The sequence below is a fragment of the Thamnophis sirtalis genome, unplaced genomic scaffold, assembly GCF_051295495.1.
Source record: "Thamnophis sirtalis isolate CommonGarterSnake01/CBP01778 unplaced genomic scaffold, rThaSir2_p1.2 scaffold_7, whole genome shotgun sequence".
Classification (NCBI taxonomy): Eukaryota; Metazoa; Chordata; class Lepidosauria; order Squamata; family Natricidae; genus Thamnophis; species Thamnophis sirtalis.
This window is the reverse complement of record NW_028261387.1, coordinates 34,995,851-35,007,927: the sequence shown is the minus strand read 5'-3', so window position 1 is coordinate 35,007,927 and position 12,077 is coordinate 34,995,851. Positions and strand designations below refer to the sequence as shown.

Sequence of the window (12,077 nt, the reverse complement as noted above, 5' to 3'; positions counted from 1 at the left end):
AGACTAAAATTGTTTCTTAGCAACTTTGGCCAAGGCTCAGCAGAGATTTAAGAGATAACAAATTTACCACTTGTCACATAATGTGGTATACATTTAGATCATTCTGCTTGTATGAGGAATGAGCAGATGGGGGATACATTTGTTTCCACAATATATTATCCCAAAGGATATAAGGACAGCTTAATAATCTTATATATAAGGATAACTTAAGGCAGTTCCCAATAAGAAGATGCCCTGTCCCCTTTCTCTGTGTCCTTCTCTTTAATCCACATGTAGGTCTCCTGAAAAGCTGCTCAGTAGATTTGGGAGCCATACTACACAAAGAGGCACAAAGGGTTGAGAAGGCAGAAGGAGCCAAAAATCATAAAGGAACAATCTTCCTGGTTTGGTAGAGGAACTTTGGCAAACCCTCCAGTAATGGGATTAAAAAAAATTCACTACCAGTTCTGTGGGCGTGCCTTGATGGGCATGGTATGGCTTAGTGGGTGTGGCTTGGTGGGCATGGTAGGGAAAGGATATTGTAAAATCTCCATTCCCGCTCCATTCCAGGGGAAGGATACTGCAAAATCCCCATTTCCTCCTGATCAGCCAGTGACTTGGTAGGCAGAGAATAGATGGAGGTGGGGCCAGTCAGAGGTGGTATTTACCGGTTCTCCGAACTACTCAAAATTTCCGATACCAGTACTCCAGAACTGGTCAGAACCTATTGAATACCACCTCTGAAACCCTCCCAGAAGGGCCATTTAAAGATTAAGTTCCATGTAGAAGAAATGTTTCCATGAGAAATCTCATTTAATAACTTTTCTAAGTCACTGTCATCCCATTAATCCATTTCCTAAGACAGAATCATTACAAACACTAATTACTAAGGATTTGGTTTACCTTCAGTTTCCAGATCTTGCAGAGCAAAGAGAAATTCCTTTAAAGGATACATGTTTCTTCTGAATATGGGACTGTAGAACTGGTTCCCCCAATTATGTAGCTGTAAAATGAGACTTCCAGTGTATAGCAGTAAGAAGTGTCATCCAGTAGGCCACCAAGGAAGCGACGTCCTGTCCCTGCCTTAACAGCATCTCGATTGAAGGAAGTGCTTGACTAGTAAGAAAAAGATGAGAGTGGATGAAATGGGATTTTGCATTGAGAGGGGCTTCCCCCACACCAGGAAGTTAGGTAAATTCTATAAGCCAAATCACATTTCTGTCAACTGTTGACTTGCTTAAGCACCAAGAATATCACAAAGAGCTCTTGTGTAGTACATCTGATAGAGATCTAGCATGAAATGCATTAAGTCTTCCATGTATGTAGATGTTTTTATTAGTTCTTTTGTTTTACGCTTCCCAGTTCCCTTTCATAAACTCCGAATAAGATACCAATTTTGTGATGCAATTGTGACCACATCTGAGGAGCCCTGCAGTTCTTTTCTTAAAGTTGCATTTTAAAAACATGAACAAATAAACTGAAACCAGTTTCCTTGCAAGAATGTTGATAAAGTTGTGTGTAAACATTTTACTTAGTAAAATAAATAATAATTTGTAGGAGATAGTCACTGAGAACATAGAAACCAGGAAGGTACGCCATTTTCCTCTAGCATTGTGGCCCAATGCACTATAGAGTATACACTTTGGACATGCAATTACAGGTATGCATTACCTCCCAAAATTAAGTTTTAGGTTGGATTCTAAGGAGAAAATGTACTTAAATTATAATTATTATAATTGTTGACACTTTCTATATTGTTAATAGCCTTTCAGCAGATTCTGACAGGTTCTGGAGAACCGGTAGCAGAAATTTTGAGTAGTTTGGAAAACCAGCAAATACCACCTCTGGCTGGTTCCAGATTGGGGTGGGAATGGAGATTTTGCAATAACCTTCCCACAAGAGTGGGGAGGGAATGGGGATTTTGCAATATCCTTCCCCTGCCACCAAGCCACATCCACAACATCTCGCTTTTATAATGAATGAGATTTAGAGATAATCTCTCTCTCTCTCTCTCTCTCTCTCTCTCTCTCTCTCTCTCTCTCTCTCTCTCTCTCTCTCCTCTCTCTCTGTGTCTGTATGTGTCTGTGTCTCTGTGTGTCTCTGTGTCTCTGTGTTTCTGTGTTTGTGTGTGTAGAATTGATAGATTAAATTTAGATGGAATTATTTATAAATAATTATATAACTATTCCTTATATTGTTTGTTCATTTTTAATGCAATTTGTCACCACTTTATCCCAAAAAAATACTAGGAAGTATACTAATAGTTAATAATTTCATCTTTTCTGTCATTACATTTATATGTGGAGGAATTTGGGGAGGTTGAAATGTTGTATGTTGGACTTTGTCAAAAATTTAAATAAACAAATTTTGATTGGAACCTTATGAAGAAATTGTCTTTTTGTCCCTTTCTGAAACTGACATTTATCCTATCATTTGTGGGGGGGACTAAAGGGGCATTCATAAATTGTGTCACACATTGATATGTGCATGTATAGGAGCAAAATCAACACTGTGGCAACCTGAAGTTAGATCACTGGTTAAAATAGGTAAAAATATCTGCCTAGGAACAAAGATTGAGGAAGAGAATGTCACACACCAGGGGAATCAGGAGAGTCAAGCAATTGAAATGAGCATAAAGATTTATTGCAAGCTAAAGCTCTCTACAAGAATCTGAGTAACTAATTGTCAAGGGAAATGAGCGGGAATTAAGAAGGCATTCAAGGTGGGCTGGACTTAGCTCTCTTTTGGGCATGCAGGGACTTTTGACTTATGACCCATTTGGCCCCTCCTTTGGGTTCAGCCTGGTCCTATGGAGAATAAAAAAGAGGTCTTTTCACATCTGAAATCTTCACTTTTATTAATGCTGGACAAAATGGACAAGTTTGTAATCAAGCGGCATTTTGTAAACAGACTTTTTCTCCTAATCTCCTCTTCTTTCTACTGCCTCTGCCAGAATAGAAAGATTGTCAACAGATTGATAGTCAGCAAATTCAAGAGCCTGAACTAAATATTTCTGCATCCTGTTCCTAATAATTTTATTTAAAAAATCTTTAAATGGTCTAATGTCCCAGGAGAATCAATTCCTAAGTTGGGACATCACAACTGAAAACCTCTATTCCTTGGTTGCTATCAACTTCAACTCAGACGGAAGGGTTATCAGAAGGAGGAAAAAACCCAAGTGATGGCCATAGTCAATGGCAGGTTGTACAGATGTTCCTGGGCCATGCTACAGGGTTGTAAAAACTGAGCACCAACATTTTGAGATGAACTGTGAAATGGGCAAGGAACTAATGGATGATTGATCCCACATGGCATTTAACAGCAGAACGTACTAATTTCAGTATCTTGGTCATTTTTAATGGCGATTTTACTAATAACTAATTCACATTAGCAAAGGAAGCCTGAGGTTTTAGGAGCATGAATAAGGTATAAATCAGTTTTCTGGTCTGGAACCAACATGTTTCCTTTCTTTTATTTCCTCTTTGCTTCAAGCCTGCTGGATGATACAGCAAAATGATCAGTTCATTAGGAACCTTAGAAGCTGCAGTTCCTCAAGATCCCTATTCAGGGTTCTCTTATTTGACAGGCTTGAATTCAGGTCTATTATCAGACACTCTGCCTGAATCTTAACTTACTACATCCCAATGATTATTATGCATGAACTGGAGCTAATGCCCAGGATATGAATTAGTCTCTTGTATGCGATAACTATCCATTGATTCTTGTTAATAGACCAGTTATGGAAGTAAAATCACATGAATCTTTAAATGACTACAGGAGAGTGTCCAGCAATTTTTTCTAATTCTAATGTTAATGAGAGAGAATTAGCCTTAAATCAATACCATCCATTTCTATTTTAATCATATAATGAGGCGTTCCTTCAGAAGATGAGAAAACAGAATTTTTTTGAGCAACATTTCATAATTTGATAACTAATGTACAAATGTGAAGATTTAAGTTCTAACTTGCTTATAGAGTTCATTATTATTTAATACCAAAAATATTTATTCCGTGTGGGCAACTGCATCTAATAAGTATGATATTATGCTTAGTTCAAATATCACAGCTCTGTTGTGGGAGGAACATAACAATAGAGATATTTTGCACATTAGCCAAAATTTACAGGGAAGAAACCTAAAATGTTCACAAATAGCCATTTGATCCCACCTTAATAAATGCAGTTTCATTTCCCGCAGTAGCTGCACAAATAGGTGTTCTATAGTAAGCTACCAATTCTGAGTAGAATTTGTTAATTGGAGGAGCAGAAATAAAACCAGAAAATCTGCAGTTTCTGTTCTGTAAAAGACATTCCCAGACAAAATGTTTATTTTTTAACTGCAATTTGGGTGAGTGTCATGGTTGAAAAAATATGCCTGCTTTTATAATAATCATTATAAGGCAGCAGCAAGGTATGAATTGAAGGAGCACGAGGAGAGAAGTTAGCCATGTAACAATCATATTTTCAGAGTAACATTTCATCAGTGAGAATAAACTCCTCACACAAGTATAGATTTATGCTAATTCCGAGTCCAATTAAATATTCAACTAAAATATTTCCAGGGGGTTGTTTCTTAAACAAATTCATCTAAACTTTGGTCTTTAGTTGATCTTCATGCAAGCTGCAAATCCTGTACTTATTCCCAACAAGCAAAATGACAACAATGCTGGTGAATTCTATTCTGCCACGAATATATCAGCAGCACAGGAGACTTAGTGTAAGCATCTTGCCTTAAAAAATACTCATTCATTATTAATGGTATGAATATTGTACATCAAAGGGAAAACTATTCTGCATGCTAAATGGTGTTATGAACTGAAGTGTAGAGGGGATTTTGTTTAAAAAATTTCTCGCTGCTTTTTGTTCCTTAACTCAATCAGACTTAGCAGAAACTTTAAGAGAGAACAATAATCTCAGAGATGCTTTCAATGGATCTTATTCTTATGTTGCTTCTGGGTCAGTCCTGGCTGCAGCTTGTTTTCTTGAAAAAAAAAAGAAAATGCAAATGTGCTTTTTATTAAATAATGGGATATATCATCCCTATTTTGGCAAATGAATGAGCACATAAAATAGACAACACTATCTGAACCAGATAATATTGGAGGGAGAATGCCAGAAAACAAGCCCAGAATTTAAGGCAACCCAAACTAATCAATCTAATATCTATTACAACTGTGCCTCCTTTCCCTGCATTAGGACCATAATTAGCATTTCTGGAAACAAAGTTGATTGATCCCTTGATCCTCTAACTTTCCTGGAAATACATATCTAAGGGTGACAAAGAAGGCCATGTCAATTTATTCAAGTCTATAATGCATAATTTGTTTGCAAATTTGTATTAAATGAACCCAGGAGAGGCAAACAATTTTCTCTAGTACTCTTTGAAAAGAAAGAATAGTCCAGCTAGTATTACTGCCAGTAGACAAATGGACTTTGTTGACTGCTTTGCTTCTAATATGCGGACTCAGCTGCTTTTTTAATTCCTCTTGTCAGTGAAGCAAAAGGGCAAAATGCCTTTTAGCTTCCTTTCTTTCTTCCTCAGGTCCTTATATCTTTACCATAGGTGATTACAACATGGGCTGTGATTGGAATAATATATAATTAAACATGAATCATCAGTTGAAATATCAGCTGGTAATGCTTGCTGGCTAGACTCCCATCATCATAAAAGTAAAGTACCAAGGGACATGAAAGTCATAGTAGGGGAAGAAATTACTATTGTTTAATATAATTGGGAAAAAAATGTCATACAATATAGAAAATGAAAATTGCTTGCATGAAAAGACCTATTTTTGTGCTTGTGGAAGGGCTGCCTTGTTATATCAAACCAAAAATCCATTTAATCCATTGTGCTATTTCCAGGTTTGCCATGTTATGTGTCTAGAAAGGGACAGGGAAAGGTATTAGAATTCCCTAGTTGTTTGTCCCAGACATCTGCTATTCAAAGATAATAGTTAACACCTTTGAATATGGCAATTCGTTTAGCCTAAAGCTGAACCTCCATTCCTTAGAAAATATTTCTTTTGGAGAAAATGTGTGAGATTTTTCTTTTTTCTGACACCTTATGAAAAAGTACTGAAAATCATACAAGATTGCAGTCCAGTAAAATCAATGAATTTCCAGGTAAATGATCTGGGGAAATCTATACATAATTTTATTATATTATTTGAAACATTATTCAGGGTACAAAAGCACACAAGTAACCAATAAGAAAAAGGGCCACAATTTTATGGAGATATAACTGACTGCCTTTCTGCCAAACTGGCCCAGGAAAGTAAATCATGGGGAATAGCTTAGGATGTATCCCTCTCCAATTATGTCTCCAAAGCGAGCTGCCTTATTCTACCTGCATATACAAGATGGATCAGAATAAAATGCAGAAGAATATACCACACTTTAAGCTACAAAAAGCTATGGTTAGTAAGCTTCAGAAATTGGAAAAAGGATTTATTTTCTCCCGTGAACTTGTTATGGGTCATTCTTCAAGTTGTAGTCCAAAGACATTTGAAATGTAATGGGGAAACCTTCTGCTGAACCTTAATTAATAACTTCAGCAGCGACTTTGAAACACATTCAGTATAATTTTAAGAGCACAGTAGACATTTTCCACCATTCTCTTGAAAATCCTTTTGAAGTCACTCTGCCTTTAAAGTAGTTGTATTGTTCAAGAATTTATGTCAGTGGTGGGATTCAGCTGGTTCATAGAACCAGTAGCTAATTTTTTGTGCAGTTCGGCAAACCGGCTGAATAGTGTGCCTCCCCATGCCTGACCCCACCTTGCCCTTCCCCTCCCAGCCACTCCTCACCTCACTGCCCAGCTGCTCACCTGGCCACCCGGCTGCTCGCCCAGCTGGGTGGCAGAGCCAGTAGCTGGGCATGACAAGGAGTGGCTGAAGGGGTGAGGTGAGGTGCCTCTCAACATAAGTTATGTCACGTTGGCCACACCCACCCAGTCACATGAATACCCAGACACCTCTACCCAGCTGGTCACAAGGGCAGAGAACCGGTGATTAAATTATTTGAATCCCAACACTGATTTATGTCACAGATTATTATTACTATTAATAATTATATTATTGGATGTTATGTGAAAATTGTCATTGTAAATCATCATATAAATCTTTGTCTGCTCTGGAAAAGTTAGCTGGATCTAACTGTTAAAATGTTTGGCTAATTTCTATTTCATTGTTAGATTTCTGGAGTTTTGTGACTAGATCCTATTTACTACTATTAAAAAAATATTTTTTTAATAAAAAGGCATGCATTAAAAGAAATGTTTCTTACAAAGGAGAAGTCTTCAGCATTCTGACAGAGCAGCTTCGGGAAAATAATCTGCCTGTGAAATCTTTCTTCATCTTCAAAAACATTCCCGTACATAAAGCCATTCGTCATAGTGGAGTGAGCATGGATGTCAATATAGAATTCCAGGGTAACTTTCTGCACAGAAAATACATAAGGTAAATTGAAGGTACGTTTCAACAAGGAAACTAGCTATCAGAGTGACAATGTCAATTCGGAAACTCAAAACGTGTAGCAATTCCCGGGGTGTCCAGGGGTCAAAAAAAGCCAGTCACAACTGCACAATAGAAGCCCTGCCCCTTTCTATGTACATCACACAAGCAACACAGGTAAGAAAGGACTCTTGGAGTAGGTTTTTCTCTGAGATGTTTCCACTCTTTTTTTTTTGCATAAATTTTTTTAATTTTCCATTTTCATAGCATATAATCACATGTATACTATTAAATAGTCAATATCATGTTGTATTATTAAGTGATTACCTCAATTCCTCTTGCCATCAACTACCAAAAAAAAACCCCAACAACAACCAGTTATTGGCTCTTCTGCTCTCCATACACCATATTTATACCTTATCAGACACTTTCTTCCCCCTCTTTCCTCCCCCTCTCTACCTCCTTTCTTCCCTCCATCATTCTTTTCTACTCTACCTCCCCTTCCTTTCTCCTTCCCTTCTCTTCCCTTACCACTCCTCCTTATACACCTCATCTACCCACCCTCCCCTCACCCTCTCTCCTGTCCCTATCTTCCTATCTTTCTTCTCTCCTCTGCTTCCCACTCTTCCTCTAATTCACTTGGTGTATTTCAGCTTCTGAGCAAACTCCCTTTTGTGTTGATGTTATTTATAATTCCATTTCAATATACATAAAAAATAGCAGTATTTACAATCATATTACCTTAAAATCCAACACCCCTCCTCCACCCTAGTATACTCCCCTCCCTCCCCCCCTCCCCCCCTCCCCCCCAACCTTCCTCCCCTGACTTCCCAGAACCAATACAAGGTATAAATCTTTAACAAAAACAGTTTAAAATATACTTAAAGAGAAAGTAGAAAATTAATAACGTCTTTAAATTGAGCTTAGCTCCTCCTTGTTAGGCTAACTATAAACAATTTGTATCATTTCTGATCTTAATCATAAGCTATCTGAAATTTCCTAGACCCATATTTATTTTGAATATAGTCAATCCATTTTTTCCAGTCTGGTTTATATCTCTCCATTCTTGGATAGTAGGCAAATCTTCCTTCTTCCAGTATTGCGCCACCAACAATCTAGCTGCAGTTATCAAGTGCAAAATCAAGTTAATCTCTACAGCTGTATAGTCAGTAATTATACCTAACAAAAATAGCTGGGAGGTAAACTTTAATCGTTTTTAAAGAACATTTTGCACAATCCACCATATTTTTATCCAGAATGCCTTAATCTTTTTACAAGTCCACCATATATGAAAATATGTAGCATCCATACAATCACATCTCCAGCATTTAGGTTGTAAATTCAAATACATAGAAGCCATTTTTGGGGATCTAGGTGCCATCTGTAAAAGATCTTATAAAAATTTTCTCTCAAGTTTTGGCCCTGTGTCAATTTTACATTTCTTACCCATATCTTTTCCCATGTATCCAATATTATTGGTTCTTCAACATTTTGAGCCCATTTAATTATACAATCTTTAACTAGCTCTGTTTCAGAGTCAATTTCTATGCAATTTTATATGCATTGGACTTTGGTCTCTAATTTGTTTAAGTAAATTATCCTCGACTTGCATAAAGCCAATTTTTTTATCTATTTTCCATCTAGCCTGTAACTGCCCATACTGAAACCATGTTTGAATTAGCTTTTCCTTTTTTAATACATCCAAAGATTTCAGTTGTGGTACACCTCTTTCTGCAGTAAGAAGCTGCCTGTAAGTAATTATATCCTGTTTTTGTACTATATTCATATTTTCTATTGCATGTCTAGGGATAGCCCACATAGGTAACTTAACATTTAGTTTATATTGATATTTTTTCCAAACCTGCAGTAAAGCATTCCTTAAAATATGACTTTTAAAATTCTTATCCACCTTTTTGTTATATAGCAAATAAACATGCCAACCATATACCAAATCATACCCTTCAATATTAAGTATTCTATCATCTGTTAAGTTGATCAAATCACTAATTAGAGATAGAACTACTGCATCATAATATAGTTTTAAATTGGATAATTTCAAGCCTCCTCTTTCATCCTGCATTATTTTAAGTTTTACTCTCAGCTTTTTACCTACCCATACAAATTTATTAATACCCTTCTGCCATTCTAACAAATTTGCATCATTTTTAAGTATTGGTAACGTTTGAAAAAGAAATAAAAATTTAGATAGAATATTCATTTTCACTGCTGCTATTCTTCCCAGCAGAGATAACTGTAATTTCTCCCATTTTTTCATCTCTGTCTGTATACTATACCACAGTGGTTCCATAACTGTGCTTATATAACTTCCCGTTAGAGGTTGAAATATAAACTCCTAAGCACTTGACTTTTCTAACTATTTCACATCCTGTCATTCCTTCTAGTTCTTCCCTTTGTTTAGTATTCATATTTATAGCTAATATCTTTGTTTTCCCTAGGTTTATTTTAAATCCTGACACTTGACCATATTGATTAATCATATTTATTAAGACCTTACCAGATTCCTGTGGTTGGGTTAATGTTATAACCAAATCATCCGCAAAGGCCTGTACTCTGTATTCTTGCTGCCTAATCCTGATTCCCTGTAGGTTCCCCTGAACCCTGTATTTTATTCAACAATAGTTCCATGTAAATGTGTTTTTATTTTCCATTTTCATTTTCTTACAGTCACGTATATACTGTGCATAACCGGGGCCATATAACATTAAACAATAAACACAGCCATTCCTCTTATCAGCAATACCCCCAAAAGTAAAAACCCAATGTACCTCTTCCACTCTCCATACACCCTTTCTTTTGCCCCCCTCCAACTTTCCATCTTCCCTCCATCATTCCCCTCTACCCTACTTCCCCTCCCCCTCTTCCACTCCTTTCTCCCGATACACTCCCTCCCTTCTTTCTCCTCCTCCCTCCAGTCCTCTCTCCCACCCTCTCTACCCCTCTTTCTTCTGTCCCTCTACTTCTCCCTTCGGTGTATTTCTACAATCTATTAATACATTCAGCTTGTCCTATTTTTACAGTGGAATTAAAGAGCAACAGTATACAAGTGCAGTCACGTTATCTTAAAATCTAACACATACTATGTATCCCCCCCTCCCCCCTAACACCCCCCTCCCTTCCCCCCCCCGACTTCCCAGAGCCCGTAAACGGTATAGATTTTTAACAAACACAGTCTACAATATATTAAGACAAAGGAAATAAAAAAAGAAGAAGTTAATAACATCTCTGCATTGAACTCAGCTTCTTCCTGTTGCACTAGCTATGAACAGTTTAGATTATTCCTAATCTCAGGCATAGGCTATCTGTAATTTCTTAGTCCCATATTTGTTTTGTATATAGTCAGTCCATTTTTTCTAGTCTCGTTTATATCTCTCATTTGAATGGTCTTTAAGATATGCCGATATTTTCGCCATCTCGGCTAGGTTTGTGACTTTCAATGTCCATTCTTGAGTTGTAGGCAAGTCTTCCTTCTTCCAGTATTGCGCCACCAACAGTCTTGCTGCCGTTATTAGGTGCAGAACCAAATTAGTCTCTACCGCTGTAAAGTCCATACATATACCTAGTAAAAATAACTGGGGAGTAAACTTTATCCTTCTTTTAAAGATATTTTGCATAATCCACCACATTCTTATCCAAAATGCCTTAACCTTTTGACAAGTCCACCATATATGAAAATATGTAGCATCGAGAGAACCACATCTCCAACATTTAGGCTGTACATTCGGGTACATAGAAGCCAGCTTTCTAGGATCTAAGTGGCATCTATAAAACATCTTATAAAAATTTTCTCTCAGGTTTTGTGCTTGTGTGAATTTTACATTTCTTACCCATATTCTTTCCCATATGTCCAACATTATTGGTTCTTCAATATTTTGAGCCCACTTTATCATGCAATCTTTAACTAATTCTGTTTCCGAATCCATCTGTATTAGTACATTATATATCCTCTTTATATGCATTAAACTTTGATCTCTTATTTGTTTAAACAAATTATCCTCAACTTGGATAAAACCAGTTTTTTGGTCTATTTTCCACCTGGCCTGTAATTGGCCATACTGGAACCATGTTTGAACTACCTTCTCCTCTTTCAATACCTCTAAAGATTTTAGTTGTAGAACCCCCCTTTCGGAAGTGAGAAGTTGTCTGTAGGTGGTTCTATCCTGTTTTTGTGCTATATTCATATTTTCAATTGCATGTCTAGGAATTGCCCACATGGGTAACTTGTCATTTAGTTTATATTGATATTTTTTCCAAACCCGCAGTAAAGCATTTCTTAAGATATGACTTTTAAAATTCTTATCCAATTTTTTGTTGAATAACAGGTAAGCATGCCAGCCATATACCAGATCATGTCCCTTGATATTCAGTATTCTATCGTTGGTTAAATAGGTCCAATCACTAATTGCGGATAGCGCCACTGCATCATAATATAATTTTAAGTTAGGTAATTTCAAGCCTCCTCTCTCGCGTACATCTTGCATTATTTTCATCTTTACCCTTGGCTTCTTTCCGGCCCATACAAATTTGTTGATACCCTTCTGCCATTCTAAAAGATTCGCATCTTTTTTAAGTATAGGTAACATTTGAAAAAGAAATAAAATTTTTGGTAAGATGTTCATTTTCACTGCTGC

At 36.8% G+C, this 12,077-nt stretch overlaps 1 protein-coding gene across 2 annotated transcripts in view; it reads right to left on the bottom strand.

Moving 5' to 3' along the window:
- Positions 1 to 12,077, bottom strand: part of BEND5 (BEN domain containing 5) — a 1,240,338-nt gene that overhangs the window by 104,921 nt on the left and 1,123,340 nt on the right. For both annotated transcript variants that reach the window (XM_087719697.1, XM_014070495.2), the window contains 2 exons: positions 7,262 to 7,414; positions 933 to 1,095 (listed from right to left, as the gene is read on the bottom strand). In XM_087719697.1, coding sequence (XP_087575823.1) covers positions 933 to 1,095; positions 7,262 to 7,414 — 316 coding nt within the window. The remainder of the gene's footprint in view (positions 1 to 932; positions 1,096 to 7,261; positions 7,415 to 12,077) is intronic.